The 20,915-nt window shown below is 40.7% G+C and overlaps 1 protein-coding gene across 3 annotated transcripts in view; it reads right to left on the bottom strand.

Annotated features, from left to right (window-relative positions):
• The window catches only part of THSD4 (thrombospondin type 1 domain containing 4), a 681,844-nt gene that overhangs the window by 110,005 nt on the left and 550,924 nt on the right, over positions 1 to 20,915 (bottom strand). For all 3 annotated transcript variants that reach the window (XM_054451459.2, XM_063652717.1, XM_063652718.1), the window contains one exon: positions 16,992 to 17,196. In XM_054451459.2, coding sequence (XP_054307434.1) covers positions 16,992 to 17,196 — 205 coding nt within the window. The remainder of the gene's footprint in view (positions 1 to 16,991; positions 17,197 to 20,915) is intronic.

Raw genomic sequence — 20,915 nt, 5'->3', positions numbered from 1 at the left:
GATTTCCTTTCGTCCCAGCATATCTGAAAGCTTTTCAAGGCAAAGTGACTCTGAAAGTGAAAAGAAAGCCCCTGTAAACAGATGTAAGGACATCAGAGCTGTCCTAAATCAAACGGAGGTGCGCTGTCAGACACCAGGTGGAAAGTATGTAATCCAAAAGTAAGTCCAGGAGTGCTAAAACAAACAACAGCATCTTTCCAAATCACAGCAAGAGGGCACAGTCTCTTTGGCATGGAATCTTTGTTTTGTGAATATTTGGTTTTGGACAAGAGTCATAAAAGCTTGTGGTGACGAAAAGGCAAGAACTGAGTCCAAATAAAAAACAAATACTCAATGATCACTTTCCTCATCTACTAGCATTGATGAGGAACATTCAGCCAAGAGTCAGGATATCACTTTAAGTTAGTTGTCTGTGACTTAACCATCTCCTGGGGCTGCCATGACCTGCAGCAGGTAACAAAGCCCAGCTCAGCATCTTGTCCTGATGCCTGAGAGCAGACCACTGGTGCCTATCATATCACCTGCTTAAATACTCTTTCACAAAAACACACTTGAAGTGTTGGCGAGAATGTGGAGACATTGAAACTCTGGTTGGAAGATAAACTGGGGCAGTTGCTGTAGAGAGCAGTTTGGCAGTTTCTCAAAAAGTTAAATATAGAGTTACCATATGACCCAGCAATTCCACTCCTAGGTATATACCCAAAAGAATTGGAAGCAGTGACTCAAACAGTAGTTGTATGCCAATGTTCAGAGCAGCATTATTCACAATAACCAAAAGAGGGAAACAGCCCAGGTGCCCATCGACAGATGAATGGATAAACAAAATGTGGCATATACATAAAAAAGAAATGAAATTCTGGTGCATATTACCACAGGGATGAATCTTGAAAACATTATGCTAAGTGAAATAAGCCAGACACAAAAGGACAAATACTGTGTGATTCCACTTGCATGAGGTTCCTAGAATAGGTCAGTGCATGAGGCAGAGAGTAGAAGTTACCAGGGGCTTGGAGGAGGGGGAAACAGGGGGGTTATTGTTTACTAAGTACAGCTTTTGGGATAAGAAAATATTCTGAGGCTGGGCGCGGTGGCTCATGACTGTAATCCCAGCACTTTGGGAGGCTGAGGCGGGCAGATCATGAGGTCAGAGATCGAGACCATCCTGGCCAACATGGTAAAACCCCGTCTCTATTAAAAATACAAAAATTAGCCAGGCGTGGTGGCACATGCCTGTAGTCCCAACTACTTGAGAGGCTGAGGCAGGAGAATCGCTTGAACCCGGGAGGCAGAGGTTGCAGTGAGCTGAGATCATGCCACCGCACTCCAGCCTGGGCGACACAGCGAGACTCTGTCTCAAAAAAAATTCTGAAAATGGATCGTGGTGATAGCAGTGAATGTACTTAATGCCACTGAACTATACACTTAACATCATTAAAATGGTAAATGTTATGTTTATATATATTTTACAATAAAAAAAGAAAAAACGCACACTTGATGTTTTATTTCTCTAAAATGTTCTACTCTTTTTAAGAGCTGGATACTCTTTTAAAAGCTAGTTCCAGAAGAAGTCTGCTGAGGCAAGATGGTGCAAGTCTAATGACTAAGATAATAACTATGGAGATTTAGCCCAAGGATTCCCAAAGGGAGCATGGGACGCATGACTGTAATCAAGTTTGAGGTAGCAGTGGGGACAGGGATGGAACAGTGAGGAGGGTGCAAGATGGCTACAAGGAATCAGTGGAACATGTCTTTCTTCCAGTGGCTGGGAAGCGAGAAGACACAAATACCACCCCACCCTGCCATATTTTTTCTTGCAAATGGCGATGGTCATAAACATGCAGTGAAGGTCATAAGTGAGGCCTGTGCCCGGGTTCAAGTCCTGACTCCACCCCTCACAAATTGTTTACCACAGGCAGGTCCCTCACCTATAAAATGCAGATGATGACATTAGTTCCCACCTTGTGTGAGTGTTAGTAAGGAGTGAGGATTAGATGAAGGAGGTGGTGGACCCAGGATTCCAACCGTCTAGTGAGTAGTAATATGACTCCAGTACCATGAGCAAGGTCTCATGATCAAGAGGGGCTAAGACGTCTGAACACAGAGCCCCCACATGGGCTGCACACCATGCATGGGCCTCAGGAGACCCAGCACGACCTTTATTTCTGTATCCACACCACTCAGCACAGTTCCTGGCTCATGGTGTGTACTCCAGAGAAGAATGTCTAAGGCTGGCCTGTTTGTCTTCAAGGACTGCACGGCCTCATCGGGAAGAGTACAGACATGTAAACAGATAAACTACAGTAAAATATATTTAAGTACCAAGCTGGAGAGATGATCAGAGTTCTATGAGAATCCAAAGAAAAATCGACTTTCTTTGCTTTTCTTTCTTTTCTGTCCTTTATTCTTCTGCCATGTATTAAGAAAGTAAGAAAGGACTCCAAATGCCACAGGGCCAGCTATAAAAGGGCATTTTAAGATGGTACTTCTGTTGTTGGGGCTGCCTCACAGCTGTTCAGAGATAAGCAATCTAGGGGCCCACTACCAAGAATTGAGTGAAATCTGGAAAGTAAACCAAAGGAGGGGGATTGGATTGGAAGCTAAGGATTCAGAGTGAGCTGATGAATGTGAACTTAATGGTACATAAAACGGTCGTTCAAGAAAACCTTAGATATTTATTGTTATTTTAAAAATATCATTCTGAAATAAGTGACCTACAAAACTTCAGCACTGAAAGGGATCTTAGTGATCAAACAGGCCAGGGTTTCTTACTTCAGCACTATTGAGATTTGGAGCTGAATAATTCTTCATTGTGGGAGCCGTCCTGTGCACTGTGGAAGGTTTAGCAGCATCCCTGGCCTCTATCCACAGATGCCAGCAGCACCTGCCTCCCCACTTCTCTGCCCTCACTGTAACGATCGAAATGCCTCCAGCCATTGCCAAATGTGTGGTGAGTGGGTGCAAAATAGCCCTTAGTTGACACCTACTGACATAGGGAAAAGGCCTTTTATCCTGAAAGGACATTGGAATCACCTTTAAAGTTTAAAAAAAAATCCTGAAGTCCAGGCTGTCAGGCTGTGCCCCTGACCAATTAAACATGCAGGTGGGACTAAGGCATCAGCATAGTTCAAACATGCCTCACACAGCTTGCCTCCCATGATTGCAACGTGCAGACAGGGTAAAAAGCACTGATCCAGGGAGATATGGGAACTACAAGGGTTGACATACAGGGTATTTTACCTACATTTTCTCATTTAAAGTTAATAGTTCTATGACATTGTAATTGTTTTCCCATTTTGCCTATGGGGAAACCGAATCTCAGAAAGGTTAAGGAACCTGTCCAAGAGCATCCCAGCTGGAAACAAGAGCTCTGCAAAGAACAATTTCAATGGGCAGAGCCGGACTGTAAATGGAAGACAAGGCCAGGAACTGGAGACCAGATAAGAGCAAGAAAAGAGAAATGCCACTTAGACCACTGGATGCCACCTGGGGCTGGGGGAGTAAGGTGGAGAGGCATAAACACATCATCACACATTTATACCCCTACAGAAACCATTCTCCGATTAGAATGAGGTCAGCACAGGAGATGCACAGAAGAAGCATGTCTACTTTTCTTTCTCTTTTTGTTCTTCTGGGAAGAGGCAACTACTCTGACAGACAGTTGGGTGCAAAAGCCGTAAGAACACACAACTGTAGCAGTTGAATCAGGTAGGCTTTTGATGCCTAAGAAGAAAACTATATAGCCAGCCGTGGTGGTGGGCGCCTGTAGTCCCAGCTACTAGGGAGGCTGAGGCAGGAGAATGGTGTGAACCTGGGAGGCGGAGCTTGCAGTGAGCCGAGATCTTGCCACTGCACTCTAGCCTGGGCGACAGAGCGAGACTCCATGAACAACCTGCTCCTGAATGACTACTGGGCAAATAACGAAATGAAGGCAGAAATAAAGATGTTCTTTGAAACCAATCAGAACAAAGACACAACATACCAGAATCTCTGGGACACATTTAAAGCAGTGTGCAGAAGGAAATTTATAGCACTAAATGCCCACAAGATAAAGCAGGAAAGATCTAAAATCGACACCCTAACATCACAATTAAAAGAACTAGAGAAGCAAGAGCAAACAAATTCAAAAGCTAGCAGAAGGCAAGAAATAACTAAGATCAAAGCAGAACTGAAGGAGACAGAGACACAAAAAACCCTTCAAAAAATCAATGAATCCAGGAGCTGGTTTTCTGAAAAGATTGACAAAATTGATAGAACATTAGCAAGACTAATAAAGAAGAGAGAAGAATCAAATAGATGCAATAAAAAATGATAAAGGGGATAACACCACCAATCCCACAGAAATACAAACAACCATCAGAGAATACTATAAACACCTCTACGCAAATAAACTAGAAAATCTAGAAGAAACGGGTAAATTCCTGGACACACACACCCTCCCAAGACTAAACCAGGAAGAAGTTGAATCCCTGAATAGACCAATAACAGGCTCTGAAATTGAGGCAATAATTAATAGCCTACCAACCAAAAAAAGTCCAGGACCAGATGCATTCACAGCCAAATTCTACCAGAGGTACAAAGAGGAGCTGGTACCATTCCTTCTGAAACTATTCCAATCAACAGAAAAAGAGGGAATCCTCCCTAACTCATTTTATGAGGCCAGCATCATCCTGATACCAAAGCCTGGCAGAGACACAACAAAAAAAGAGAATTTTAGACCAATATCCCTGATGAACATCGATGCAAAAATCTTCAATAAAATACTGGCAAACCAAATCCAGCAGCACATCAAAAAGCTTATCCACCAAGATCAAGTGGGCTTCATCCCTGGGATGCAAGGCTGGTTCAACATACACAAATCAATAAACGTAATCCGTCACATAAACAGAACCAAAGACAAAAACCACATGATTATCTCAATAGATGCAGAAAAGGCCTTTGACAAAATTCAACTGCCCTTCATGCTAAAAACTCTCAATAAACTAGATATTGATGGAATGTATCTCAAAATAATCAGAGCTATTTATGACAAACCCAAAGCCAATATCATTCTGAATGGGCAAAAACTGGAAGCATTTCCTTTGAAAACTGGCACAAGACAGGGATGCCCTCTCTCACCACTCCTATTCAACACAGTGTTGGAAGTTCTGGCCAGGGCAATCAGGCAAGAGAAAGGAATAAAGGGTATTCAATTAGGAAAAGAAGAAGTCAAATCGTCCCTGTTTGCAGATGACATGATTGTATATTTAGAAAACCCCATCGTCTCAGCCCAAAATCTTCCTAAGCTGATAAGCAACTTCAGCAATGTCTCAGGATACAAAATCAAGGTGCAAAAATCACAAGCATTCCTATACACCAATAACAGACAAACAGAGAGCCAAATCATGAGTGAACTCCCACTCACAATTGCTACAAAGAGAATAAAATACCTAGGAATCCAACTTACAAGGGATGTGAAGGACCTCTTCGAGGAGAACTACAAACCACTGCTCAACAAAAATAAAAGAGGACACAAACAAATGGAAAAACATTTCATGCTCATGGATAGGAAGAATCAATATTGTGAAAATGGCCATACTGCCCAAGGTAATTTATAGATTCAATGCCATCCCCATCAAGCTACCAATGACTTTCTTCACAGAATTGGAAAAAACTACTTTAAAGTTCATATGGAACCAAAAAAGAGCCCGCATTGCCAAGACAATCCTAAGCCAAAAGAAGAAAGCTGGAGGCATCAAGCTACCTGACTTCAAACTATACTACAAGGCTACAGTAATCAAAACAGCATGGTACTGGTACCAAAACAGAGATACAGACCAATGGAACAGAACAGAGCCTTCAGAAATAACACCACACATCTACAACCATCTGATCTTCAACAAATCTGACAAAAACAAGAAATGGGGAAAGGATTCCCTATTTAATAAATGGTGCTGGGAAAACTGGCTAGCCATATGTAGAAAGCTGAAACTGGATCCCTTCCTTACACCTTATACAATAATTAATTCAAGATGGATTAAAGACTTAAATGTTAGACCTAAAACCATAAAAACCCTAGAAGAAAACCTAGGCAATACCATTCAGGACACATGCATGGGCAAAGACTTCAGTCTAAAACACCAAAAGCAATGGCAACAAAAGCCAAAATAGACAAACGGGATCTAATTAAACTAAAGAGCTTCTGCACAGCAAAAGAAACTACCACCAGAGTGAACAGGAAACCTACAGAATGGGAGAAAATTTTTCCAATCTACCCATCTGACAAAGGGATAATATCCAGAATCTACAAAGAACTTAAACAAATTTCCAAGAAAAAATCAAACAACCCCATCACAAAGTGGGCAAAGGATATGAACAGACACTTCTCAAAAGGAGACATTTATGCAGCCAACAGACACATGAAAAAATGCTCATCATAACTGGCTATCAGAGAAATGCAAATCAAAACCACAATGAGATATCATCTCACACCAGTTAGAATGGCGATCATTAAAAGTCAGGAAACATCAGGTGCTGGAGAGGATGTGGAGAAATAGGAACACTTTTACACTGTTGGTGGGACTGTAAATTAGTTCAACCATTGTGGAAGACAGTGTGGCGATTCCTCAAGGATCTAGAGACCCAGCCATCCCATTCCTGGGTGTATACCCAAAGGATTATAAATCATGCTGCTATAAAGACACATGCACATGTATGTTTACTGCAGCACTATTCACAATAGCAAAGACTTGGTACCAACCCAAATGTCCATCACTGATAGACTGGATTAAGAAAATGTGACACATATACACCATGGAATTCTATGCAGCCATAAAAAAGGATGAGTTCATGTCCTTTGTAGGGACATGGATGAAGCTGGAAACAATCATTCTCAGCAAACTATTGCAAGGACAGAAAACCAAACACCGCATGTTCTCACTCATAGGTGGGAAATGAACAATGAGAACACTTGGACACAGGATGGGAAACATCACACCAGGGCCTGTTGTGAGGTAAGGGGATGGGTGAGGGATAGCATTAGGAGATACACCTAATGTAAATGACAAGTTAATGGGTGCAGCACACCAACATGGTACATGTATACATATGTAACAAACCTGCATATTGTGCACATGTACCCTAGAACTTAAAGTATATATATAAAAAAAATTTAAACCTGAAAAAAAAAACAAAAAAAGAAAATGTGGCACATATACACCATGGAATACTATGCAGCCACAAAAAAGGATGAGTTCATGTCCTTTGTAGGGACATGGATGAAGCTGGAAACCATCATTCTGAGCAAACTATTGCCAGGACAGAAAACCAAACACCGCATGTTCTTACTCATAGGTGGGAATTGAACAATAACACTTGGACACAGGGCAGGGAACATCACACACCGGGGCCTGTCATGGGGTGGGGTATAGGGGAGGGATAGCATTAGGAGAAATACCTAATGTAAATGATGAGTTAATGGGTGCAGCAAACCAACATGGCACAGGTATACATATGTAACAAACCTGCACACTGTGTACATGTACCCTAGAACTTAAAGTATAATAATAATAAAAAAATGTACACCTGAAGTGGCATAATCCTGGAGGCTTCCTTGGCAGTGGAGCTGAAGAGAAGGCTGTTTCTTGTCATTGCAAGAAAATTGCAAGGCAAACTAAAGAGTTTTGTTAAGCAGTCACTGATACATATCGGAGCCTTGAGATAAAGCAGGGAAAATATGTATTAAATTCATTATCATGCTAGGCAATTCGTGTTTATCCTACTGAATCCTCATATGCCTCTAAGAGAGGATGATTTGTATCTGTCTGCCTGTCTGTCCCCTGCCCACGCACACTCAGAGGAAACCTGCCTGACCGCAGCCTGGCAGCATACTGGGCTCTGCTCCATTTGGAGAAAAGGACTGTTGCAAAAACAGATGAAAGTAACTGTGGAGGAAAGCAACTGAATGTACCTAGAATAAGCAACTATCCATTATCTTTATAAATATGACAACTAAGTATTGATCATCAGACATTCAGAAGAAAACTAAACAAAACGGGCAAGTTTTAATAAAAATTCTTAAAAGCTAGCTATAGAAAGAAAAATCCTTATTTTGGCGAAAGGTATCTGTCAGAAAACCAACAGCCACAAAAAAAAAAAAGGACAGAATTGTGTATACCTATGTAACAAATCTGCACGTTCTGCACATGTACCCCAGGACTTAAAGTATAATAAAAAAAGATTAAAATTTTTCACCACAGAGTAATAGATAATTTAAGCAGAGTTGAAATGTAAGATAAAGGTTAATATTTTAGATAGACATCACCAAAAATGGTTATTACTAATTATGTATATGAGTTCTTAAAATCAATAAGAAAACTACAAGTGCAATTTAAAAATGTCAAAGTCATAGAGTATAAAGAACAATAAAAATTAGTGGTCAGGAAAATGCAAATAAAAAAGATCTAGTAAGAATTAAGTACATTTGTAATATTTAGTTTTGGTAAGGGTGTGAAGAAAGAGTTATTTCATGTGCTTCTGGCGGGAGTGTAAATTGATACAATGACTTTGGAGAGGAATTTTGCTTTATTTTCCAGAATTTTAAGTGTGCATTCCATTTGACCTACAAATTCTCCTGCCAGGAGTCTATCCTACAGAATTATTTATATAAGTATGAAAAGATATACATATTAGGATATTCATGGAAGCAGTACTTGTTAGAGAACCTTTAAGTTTTCTTCTCCAAGAATTTGCTCAGTTTCTTCCAGAAATAACTTTTCCAGTTATTTATCTTGGGCATTATCTTTCATGCTATAGGCTTAAGAAAATGTCTAGTGATCCTTGGTCACCCATTCATGTTATCTTCAGTTATCCATTGGCATTCAAGACAAAAGCAATGTGAAGGTTTCCTCAGAACCCTCTGCATGTTGTGAGAGTTTGTTAACAGGCTAAGTTCTACAGAGTCAGAGAGTGGGGTATCAGTCAGCAAGCTGCCCTTTCTCCAATTCCACAATGAAGACAGAAGTCTTGCAGCACTCACCTCTCATCCATGTCCTAGTTCCTTTCCATATTTGGACGAGGAGGCAATGCCAGCATTCTGAATGTGTGCGTCTGCTGGGAGTGGGGGTGTCTGTTCCATAGACAGGTTTTTTCACTTCTTTCCCCATTTTCAGCCACATTCTCCCCTTCTCCCCTCCCTTTTACCTGCCGTCTTCCAGGCTCAGGTGAGAGCCCCAGAGATATGGCACAATGCCTTCTGTGGGTAGGGCTCAGGAACAAGAGGAAAGTTACATAACCTAGGGGCTACATCCCCTAGGGGCTTCATCTCACAGGTCAGCCCCTTCTCATCCCAGACCCCCTCTGCACACTTGGGCTGTGATTTCCTCTGCTCTGCTAGTGAACATCCTCCCATCTGCTTTCCGTCTTCCAAAAATCTGTTAAGATTATTTATTTGCTCACTGATGCCTCCACTCCAGTCTTGGTGGTTTTAGGTCACATCTTTTAGTTAAATCCCTTTAGTATCATTTTGAAGGAATCTTTGGAGAAAGGGAAGAAAATCTCATGTGCTCAGTCTGCCATCTTGAACCAAAATTCTAAAGTATTATTTGTAATGTTAGAAAACTAGAGGCAATCTAAACATCCCTCAGTAGGCAAGTACCTAAATAAATAATGCTACATCCATTGTACAGAATACTCTGCACTAAAAAAAAAATCAATAACGTAGGCTTATATGTATTAATATAAAAAGATACCCATGATATGATATTAAAATAAGGACACAAATTGCAAAAAGTATGTGTAGTAATATCAATTTTGGAAAATAGCTATTTATTGGTACTTACAGAAAGGGCTGGAGAATACACAATGAACTGTGAACAGTGGTTATTTACCTTCAAGTAGTCTTTACACTTGAAGGCACTGGATCAAGTGTGGAGTTTGTATAAAGAGGGAATTTTACCTTTTTGCTCTATTTCATTTGTCTTCCTTGAAATTTTTACAGTGAACATGCAAAAAATATTAGGGATTAATTGTCATACAAATGTAAGACATCATAGTATTTAAACATCCAATGTTTCCTGTAAAAAAAGCTGTTCAATGAATAAATTAAAGCTTGCAAATTATAGATGATCCATGATACTTGACTTTTTCCAATGCTGACCATTATTGTTGTTTAAAACTTTTAGGAGAACATGCTTAAAAGTAAGAATATTGCCAGTTTATTTTTGAAAGCTTACAGATCTTTAAAAATTCCAAGTCTAAAACTGTGTGACAATCTAACATGTTGGCAGGTAGTACATGTCTTGTATAATCAGTTTGTGCTTGGTATGCTTTTATGTCTGATTTCTTAACTGTGGCATAATGACATTGGTAAACTGAACTGACTGAACTATGCCAAACTTTGATATTTCAGCTAAAATAATCTTACAATACCTTTTATTAACAAAAAGGCAAGTAATACAAAATGTCAATCATTTAAATAAACTTTTTTTCCCCAAATGGCAGAGTTCAGAATAATTCACATACAAAAGGAGAATTCATAGCTTACAATAGATACAGGAGTTCTAAAGTCTTTCCCATTTAAAAAAATTTAGGACTCTAGAACTCATGAAACAGTCTATATTTTGGAGCATGTAAACAAATTCAAATAAACAGAAATTTGGAGCTCAAGTCTGCAGAGTTTCATTAGTTTATAACCTCAAATGAGATGAATAAACATCTTATCTCCTGAAATATGTGCACCGTTAAATGTTATGGTTTCTCTAGCTTTGCTTGGAGAAAAGAGTAAGCATTGTGGTGAGTTGGCCTCTTCCCCCAGCTCTACATAGGCCACTCCTCCTACGAGTTATGGCTGGGAAGGGGCCAGACCCAAGGCCTTCAGAATCTGAGTCTAGTAGGCTAGGCCTTGATGGTCAAACTAAATTAAGCCAGAAATTCAGAGTTAACTTTAATGTACCATCACTATAAATATATCAGCCAAGGTTTCTGGAATACATACCTCCTTTTACTATTTAGTTTTTAAGTTTTAAATTTCAATTTTCATATCTTAACTCTATAATTATACCTTTAGTAAGTTTTAGTAAGTCTAAAGCTTTTTGAAATAGCCAAAGTATTAATAGTAAGTTTTAGTAAGTCTAAAGCTTTTTGAAATAAGCAAGTATTAATAAATAATGTCCAGTGTTAAAGATCAGAAGGCCATGTATGTGAAAATGCTCTGGAGATTGAAGTATTATATATGTGTGGTATGACTACTACTATTAACTGAAAAGCCTAGGGTGGGAGGAGGGAGAAGATCAGGAAAAATAACTTAGGGGTACTAGGCTTAATACCCAGGTAATGAAATAATCTGCACAACAAACCCCCATAACACAAGTTTAACTATGTAGCAAACCTGCACTTGTACCCTTAACTTAAAAGTTAAAAAAAAAAAAGAGAATCCTAGGGATGCTCATTTAAATATTGAGGGCTTAAAAAATCACTTAAAATAAGATAATTCAAAAAGAATAAAATACTTAGGAATACAGCTAACCAGGGAGGTGAAAGATCTCTGAAATTTTAATTCAAAACACCACTCAAGGAAATCAGAGATGACATAAACAAATGGAAAAACATTCCATGCTCATGGATAGGAAGAATCAATATCATTAAAATGGCCATACTGCCCAAAGCAATTTACAGATTCAATGTTATTCCTACCAAACTACCAATGAAATTCTTCACAGAACTAGAGAAAACTATTTTAAAATTCATATGGATCAAAAAAAGAGCCCCAAAGGCCTAGGCAATCCTAAGCAAAAAGAACAAGGCTGGAAGCATCACGTTACCTGACTTTAAACTATACTGCAGGGCTACAGTAATCAAAACAGGGTGGTACTGGTACAAAAACAGACACATAGACCAGTGAAACAGAATAGAGAAATAAGGCCCAGAAATAAGGCCACACACCTACCACTATCTGATCTTCGACAAAGCTGACAAAAACAAGCAATGGGGAAAGGACTACCCTATTCAATAAGTGGTGCTGGGAGAACTGGCTAGCCATATAGAGAAGATTGAAACTAGACCCCTTGCTTACACCATATACAAAAATCAACTCAAGATAGATTAAAGACTTAAATGTAAAACCCAAAACTATAAAACCCTAGAGGACAACCTAGGTAACACCATTCTGGACACAGGAACTAGCAAAGATTTCATGATGAAGATGCTAAAAGCAATGGAAACAAAAGCTAAAATTGACAGATGGGATGTAATTAAACTTAAGAGCATCTGCACAGCAAAAGAAACTATCAACAGAGTAAACAGATACCCTACAGAATGGGAGAAAATATTTGCAAACTATACATCAGACAAAGGTCTCATATCCAGCATCTATAAGGAACTTTCACAAATTTACAAGAAAAAAACAACCCCATTAAAAAGTGGGCAAAAGACATGAACAGAAGACATACTTTTCAAAAGACGACATACGTATGGCCAACAAGCATATGCAAAAAAGCTCAATATCACCAATCATTAGAGAAATGCAAATCAAAACCACAATGAGATACCATCTTACACCAGTCAGAATGGCTATTAATAAAAAGTCAAAAAAGAACAGATGCTGGCAAGGCTATGGAGAAAAGGGAACACTTATACACTGTTGCTGGAAATGTAAATATTTTCCAACTATGGTGGAAAGCAGTGTGGTGATTCCTCAAAGAGCTAAAAACAGAACTACCATTCAACCCAGCAATCCCTTACTGGGTATATACCCAAAGGAATGTAAATCATCCTACCATAAAGACGCATGCATGCATATGTTCACTGCAGCACTATTCATTATAGCAAAGACATGGAATCAACCTAAATGCCCAACAATGACAGATGAGAGAAAGAAAATGTGGTACATAAACACCATGGAATACTATGCAGCCATAGTCCTTTGCAAGAACATGGGTGAAGCTGGAGATCATTATACTTAGAAAACCACGCAGCAATAGAAAACCAAATACCACGTTATCACTTACAAGTGGGAGCTAAATGATGGAAGACATGGACACATAGAGAGAAACAACAGACACTAGGGCCTACTTGAGGATGGGAGGAGGGAGAGGATCAGAAAAAATAACTATTGGGTACTAGGCTTACTACCTGGGTGACACAATCTGTACAAAAAACCCCAGTGACATGAGTTTACCTATACAAAAACCTGCACATGTACCCCTGAAGCTAAAATAAAAGTAAAAAATAAGATTAAATGAGGTGATTAAATCATCAACTTCAGCATTAATAATACAAGTCTGCCTTTTTCATAGAAATCTATTTTCTATTGTTACTGGGGAATCAGTTATTTAAAAAAAATACCAAATATTTCACAGGGAAAGTTTTATTTGCGTTACAAATAACTAACGGTAATTCTGGAAACAACAGGAAACTAAAAAAAAAAAAAAAGTTGTAAAAGTTCTGGAATCTTTGGCTGGGCATGGTGGCTCACGCCTATAATCCCAGCACTCTGGGAGGCTGAGGCGGGCGGATCATGAGGTCAGGAGATCGAGACCATTCTGGCTAACACGGTGAAACCCCAACTCTACTAAAAATACAAAAAATTAGCCGGGCATAGTGGTGGGCGCCTGTAGTCCCAGCTACTCGGGAGGCTGAGGCAGGAGAACGGTGTGAACCTGGGAGGTAGAGCTTGCAGTGAGCTGAGATGGCGCCACTGCACTCCAGCCTGGGCGACAGAGCGAGACTCCGTCTCGGAAAAAAAAAAAAGTTCTGGAATCTTGAAAGCAATGATACAAATGTGAAGTATTCACTTCCTTTATATTGCTTATTCTGCAGATCAAACTTATGCAAATAGCTGAGTAGATTTTGTGTATCAAGTCAAATTTTATAGAAAATACAAGTTTTCATAGCCAGAACTCCCAAGGTAAGAAAACCAGAACCTTCATTGTGACCTAGAAAATTATGGAGAAACCTACCACATATCTCTTTGAAAAAGGTTTCAGTGTTTGACAAAGTACAATGTAAAAAATAGCTGTCAAAGAGTTCAAAATAGCTAGATACACCTGGTAATAGTTTCTACATGATCTCAAGCAATCTCATGTATATTTACTTTTAAAATATACAGACTTCACAGAGCAGGAATAGTGGGTTTGGTAAAGAGAACACCTGTGAAAAGGGCCATAACCAACGTACACTTCAAAAGGATGAATTTTATGGCATGTGAATTATAGATAGATTTTTAAAAAAGAGAATATACAAAGCACCCCAGGTGACGTAAGTGCTCTAGAAGGAATCTCTGTTCGTCATCTCTGGAATCTGCTTTCACTACAGCCTGCTCTTTTGTTTCTGTTCTCTCTCCTTCACACACGGGACCTCATGTAATATTGCCATGGATGCTACTGATTTCATGTGCACCCCACTGATCTCTGGGCATAGGAAGTTGAACTTGATTTTTGAATCACCTCTCCACTGACTTTTTTCTTTTCTTTCTTTTTTTTTTTTTTTTTGAGATAGTGTCTTGCTTTATTGCCCAGGCTGGAGTGCAGTGGCACGATTACAACTCACTGGAGCCTTGACCTCTTGGGCCCAAGTGATCCTCATGCCTAAGCCTCCCAAGTAGCTAAGACTATAGGCATGTGTCACTGCATCTGGCTGATTTTTAAAATTTTTTGTAGAGATGGGGTCTCACTTGATGTTGTGCAGGCTGGTCACGAACTCTTGACTTCAAGCAGTCCTCCCACCTTGGCCTCCCACAGCACTGGGATTACAGACATGAACCACCCTGCCCACCCCTCACTGACTCCATTTTCCCTCTGCCTTCCCTTCATCTTTTTTAGGGAAAGAGGAAATGTTTATTCCACAATTTTGATGGAATCAAAACTGACAATCTCTCTGAGACAAAAGAAAGGGAATGAATATTTGTCAACTGCCTAATAGGTGTCAGGGGCTCTGCTGAGTCTGAAATATCTGTATCCTATTGAATCACATGACTGCTTATAAGGTGAAGATTCTTATTCCCATACTCCAGATGAAAACAACAAGGCTCCGAGAGCTTCTTCCATTCAGATATCCAGTAGATATTCACCCAGAATGTCTATTTTTTCTTCAGGGGGCACAGCTTGAAAACTGCTTACTGAACAGAACTAACTATAGCCAGGGAAAATGTACTAAAAGCAACACAAAGCTAATAAAAAGTGGCATTGTTTGCTGGTACATCTGAACACAGTCACATTTCAAATAATCCCCAGAAGAACATTTCCCATTCTAGGAGGCAGGATGTTTATGGAGATGTGATCTCATAGCAGTACAAAAGAAAGGAGGAAACACACAAACACTATTTTTCACTATTAAAAAGAATATACAAAGCACTCACTGGGAAACTAGGTTTTCTGACACTCTGGTGGCTCCTGGGTTTGCCAAAGCAAATTGAACAGTTTTTCTTTGATTGGGTTTGTCTCTGAGTCCCATTTGCCATCCCTTCCTCCTCCCTCCAATAAAACCAAGTTAGTTTTGGCTGCATTTGACTAGATGGGGACGGAAGAGCTGTAGAATATGGAGTTCCCAAGTCTGGAGTTAACTTCTGGGTGATCCTGATATTTGAAAGTTGCAGACTTAATAGTCTTTCAACTGCTGCAGCCATTGACTGCTGCACAGCCAGTGGCATGGCACACTACAGGAACTTAGGTGCTGAGACTGCCCACGGGTATCATCTCTTGACAGGCTACTACACCTGGAGCTAGACTGCCTGGGTCTGAACCCCAGCTCCACCTCATTATGGCATGGTGAGCTTGGCAGGGTACATAATCTCTCTGTGCCTGCTTTCTTATATGTAAAATGGGGATGGGAATAGCTTCTTCTCCCTGTTGAGAGAATTCAAAGATTGAATGCATGCAAAGCATTAAGAATAGTGCCTGACACATAGTTTGTGTGAGGTAAGTTCCTGTTCAATAAATAATTAAAAGATAAAAATGAATATTGCTATTCATTAAACAAATGGCTCCCTTACATTATTTTGTTAACTGATTTATACATGCTTACATCTATTAGAAATTCATAAAAAGTAATTTGTTCAAGGCCAGGCGTGGTGGCTCACGCCTGTAATCTCAGCACTTTGGGAGGCCAAGGCGGGCAGACCACTTGAGGCCAGGAGTTCAAAACCAGCTTGGCCAACATGGTGAAACCCCATCTCCACTAAAAATACAAAAATTAACTGGGCGTGTTGGTGCACGCCTGTGGTCCCAGCTACTCAGGGGGCTGAGGCAGGAGAATCATTTGAACCTGGGAGGTGGAGGCTGCAGTGAGCCAAGATCGCACCACTGCACTCGAACCTGGGCGACAGGGCAAGATTCCGTCTCAAAAAAAAAAAAAAAAAGTAATGTGTTCGACTGGTTTGTGGTTTTTATCAGATGGAATGCAAATAGCTCGAAAGTCCAGAAGGAAGTATCAACAAAGATCTTTTGTAGAAAAATGGGTTAAAAATGGCCTCTCAATATTGATGATATTGCCCAAAATGATTGCTGGAGGATTCCACAGCTTTTCAGAAGACATGCACACTACTATGTATAGGTCTGCTGCCCCAGGCAGACGAGGCAGAAAGAAGAGAAAAATGGCTTTTGCTTTAGACCTCCAGGGAGTGAAGGTATAGATAGGATTAATTGTCCCTGGCCACCTCAAATCCCAACAGAACAAACACTGGCTGGTCTCCGTGCTTTGCAAAGAGCTTCTCCCATCTCAGTGCAATAATTTGGGCTGTTATCCACTTTATAACCATGTTTCTCTTGGGAGAAGCAAAGGCTGGTTTAAATGTATAGATATTAAATATTTATCTCAAGAAGGACTTTTTTTTTTTTTTTTTTTTTTAACGTTCTCCACCCAAGCTTCTCATTTCAAGGCACAGGCCGGGCTTTGGCATTCCCCAGGGGCACTGTCTGCATGTCCCGGGACTCTCGGACACTGCTGTGTCTATCTCACAGTTCTGAAGGAATACATCATCTGGCAGGGACAGATGGTTTTCTCTGGAAAAAGACCAAGCTTACCCAAATAGTTGTTGCTCTTGTACATCTCCGTGATGTTGATTTTCGTGGCTCCCTCAGGAATCTCCACGACACGGTGGTAGCCCAGGCTGGTGAGGGCATGCTTAAACACGCCCGACACAACCTGACAGCCCGTGTTGTCTCCTCCACACACCCCACATTTGTCCACGACTTTGTCGGAGCCTAGGTAGTCATCACAGCCAATGCTCTGCAGAAAGACAGAAAACAAAAGACTCACAGTATGTATCAGGAGCATGCAGAGGAAGGAAGGAGAAGATCTCTCGGCAAGAAATTTCTTTTCTAGCTATTTACGAAATGTATATTCTAGGAGTGGGGTGGAAGCCACAGACAGTAAACCAGACAAGTAAATAAAACAGAGTTTGTTTGGTGGTGGTAAATGATCAGGAGAAAAATAACACTGGGAAAAAAGACTAGGGAAGATGTAGGGTGCTAGAAATTTACTTAAACAGGTTGTACAGTGAAGTTGTTCTGAAAATCCCTGTTGGACTCTGGGAGGGGAGAGGATGGTCTGTGCTAGGATTTTTATATAAAGAATCTCTCTGGAATCATGACAAGCACCACATCTGAAACTGAAGTTTGCCCTCAAGTCTTCTTATAGATGCTACACTTAGCAAAGTACCTCCAAAAGTAGTGTTCCCTGGACCAGTTTCTTAGGAAATTAAATTGTTTGGGAGCTGAACTTCTATTGGTAACTGTGGCTCTAGAGGCCTCAGAAGCAGGACTTTTCCTTGGTTACCCCAGAGCACTTTTCCCAGAGCAGAAGGATGAAGGTAAGCAAGAGCCAGAATCATCAACAAACGAGATCATAACCTGCTAAACCACAGAGTGCTGTTTGTAGAGCTGGTCTCATCAGTGTATAAAGGAATTCTGACTTTCCTGAATTCCCTCCCCCCACAAAGGAATCTTCCCATTACTCATTCTAAGATCTTTTTGCTTTATCTCTCCCTCCTCATTCATGTTTCCGTTGGGACCACTTTATGTTGCATACAAAAATTAAACTTTGGGCCAGACATGGTGGCTCATGTCTGTAATCTCAGCACTTTAGGAGGCTGAGGCAGGAGGATTGCTTGAGCTCAGGACTTTGAGACCAGCCTGGGCAACACAGTGAGATCCAGTCTTTACAAAAAATAAAAAACTAACCAGGTGTGAGGGCACACACCTGTAGTCCCAGCTACTCAGGAGGCTAAGGTGGGAGGATCACTTGAGGTCAGGAGTATGAGGTTACAGTGATTGCATCATTGTACTCCAGCCTGGGCAACAGAGCAGGCCCTATTTTAAAAAAAACCAAAAATTAAACTTTGGAACAAAATGGAATGATCTTCACAAAATCTTTTTCCACTTCTGAAGCTTTCCACTCCTGACCTCATAGGGCTCAGGATCATGTTTCCTGAATCTAAAATTGGGACTCATGTTCTGAACAAAGAATTCTGTCACTTTTCCATGAGCAGATGGAAGTGAGTAGATTATGGTTTGGACAATGAAATATTGTGAGTACAGGATTATTCACTGGGTCATGAGGATATGGAAAGATACTTGAAATCAGAATGGTATTCTAATTCTTGAGACACATATTCTCCAAATCACAGGCTTGTCCTCTTTCTTGAATTCTAAGTGCAATAATTAGACCACATCTCAAGGGCAAAGTGATCAGCAAACCAGTCAAAGTCCACTTTTGATTTTGTTATGCAACCCTGAGTCTTTTCATGTAGGTCCTATAGGTCAAATCCCATGGGCAGAGTCAAATCAAAAAGTGCCCATTCCTTCCCCTCTAGCTGCATGCCTGATTGAAACCTTTCTGCAGTCACTGCCCTTCTGCATTATTGCTTCCATATTCCCAAGCACACACTGACCCATCAATAATGACTGGTCTCTCTTCACAAATAGCATCTCTGTAAAACATTATCTCTGACAGTAATAGAACATCATCTCAATATGTTCATCTACATCCAATTAGCCTTTCCAAATGCCATGTTTGCTATGTATTTCTCCTCCCTCAAATCCTTCTCAACCTGCCCCATGCACATTTTAGCAGAAAAAATAAGGAATATGTTTTCCATGCATGATTTCCATAGCCCCACCCCCCTTGAATTCTCCCTTGCTTTGAAACAAACAAAAAAAAATGTCACCCAACAGGGGTTTTGAATAGTAGAACCCATGTTATCAAGGCAAGATTCCAACCGAATCAAGGAGATACCTCTGACTGTCATCAAGGGGGAAGGTAGACAGGAGAGGTGGTCAACACCCATTGCCTGCCGTGTCTAGTGACATCTCACACTCCCCATCTTCCCAACCTCCAGTCTGTTGCTGCTACCCCTGGACTCGACTTGTCCAGACTGAGCTCATTCTCATAGGGGTCCTTCTGTTAAAGGGAACAACGTGTACACAGGTAGGAAAGAACACAGAATGACACGGCTGAAGTGCAAGCCTGCTGGGAGGGATAATACGAGGCTGGAGAGTTCAGCGGAACTTGTCAAGAATCTTGTTTGCCAGATTGAAGAATTAGATTTTCATCCTATGACATCAGCAACCCCCAGATGTCTGGAGAAGGGGAGAGCCATGCTCAGACTTGCTTTTCGGTGATAACAATGACTTCAGTGTGGAGCAGGCCTTACCTAGAGTGGAGACAATGAACCGGCCAGTGAGTCTCTCTCCTGTAACTAGGGTGTAAGAGATATTTCAAGAATGAATGAGAGTCGCCAAAGATGGGACAGATGTCACATTAATCACATTAATCCTCAGCCCCAGCCCAGTTAGAATGGAACTATCACAAGGAAATTACACAAGCATGGATAGCTTCAGATAACCACAGAAACAGACAAAATGTTATTTGATCTTGTGAATCAGACATATGAAAATGCTGTGCACAATTTGATGGACCCACCCCCACCAGATTTCCTGCACAGCATGGTTGCTCTGGATCAATCTAGACATGGGAAGGAAAGGCTGCAAGAGTTTTTCCTGGTAGATGTCCAAGTAGCCTGGAGGTTGGTTTCAGTGAAGCATGCGGCTGCACAAGGATGCCAAGAACTAAAGGTGACAGCCTGTCTCCCTGGAGCCATGATCAATAACTTCCTTAGAACATACTAGGAGCACTCTTCAGTGTTCTAGTGGCTACCCAGGCCTCTAAGAGACTGAGTTCCCATGGAGTTACCAAATATCTCTCCTTTACTTCACAAAGCAAGAAGGACAACTCCAGAATAAGAACTAGGCAGACAACACATATTCGAGACCTTAATATTTAGCTGAGGCCAAGGGCAAATTACACACATGACAACTGCCCCTTCTCCTGCACAGGGCTGTTGTGAAGATCAGATGATGTAATGAGGGAAGATTTGGACTAGATGTCTAGGAGGGCATGGCTGGGGAATGACCTCTGGACTAGGATCTGAATGACACGAAGGACCTGCCATGACAAGATTGAAACACGTAAAGATGTATTTCATCACTGATATTGTTGAGTGACTACACTGAAAAGGCTGCCTGGAAAATCCCAAGCTGAATCAGACACAGGTCCTGACTTTGGGAATCTGAGTCTAACAGGAGCAATCAGACACACACATAGAGAATAACAAGCTTTCAGGCCATGAGGAAACTTGTATGCTCTATGTCATGCTGGACAGGATCAAATCTCCTTTAGAAAGTCGAAATTAACAATTGGGTACATAGAGTCTGGAGGATGTTGCAATATCCCAACCTGAATGAGGGGACTGGGGATGGTGTGAAGGGATTTGAGAGATGCTTAGGATGCAGAATGAACAGGCCTTTGTGACTGTCCTCATCCTCCTCCTTGCCATCTTAATCAACATTATCATGTCTAACATTTACAGTCTTTACTATCTTCTAGGTCCTCTGAAACATATATGTTTTTCCATTTAATCCTAAAAAGCCATCTGTGAAATTGCTGAA

The sequence above is a fragment of the Pongo pygmaeus genome, chromosome 16 (assembly GCF_028885625.2).
Source record: "Pongo pygmaeus isolate AG05252 chromosome 16, NHGRI_mPonPyg2-v2.0_pri, whole genome shotgun sequence".
Classification (NCBI taxonomy): Eukaryota; Metazoa; Chordata; class Mammalia; order Primates; family Hominidae; genus Pongo; species Pongo pygmaeus.
Note: the sequence above shows the minus strand (reverse complement) of the source record. Positions and strands in the feature narration are given on the sequence as shown.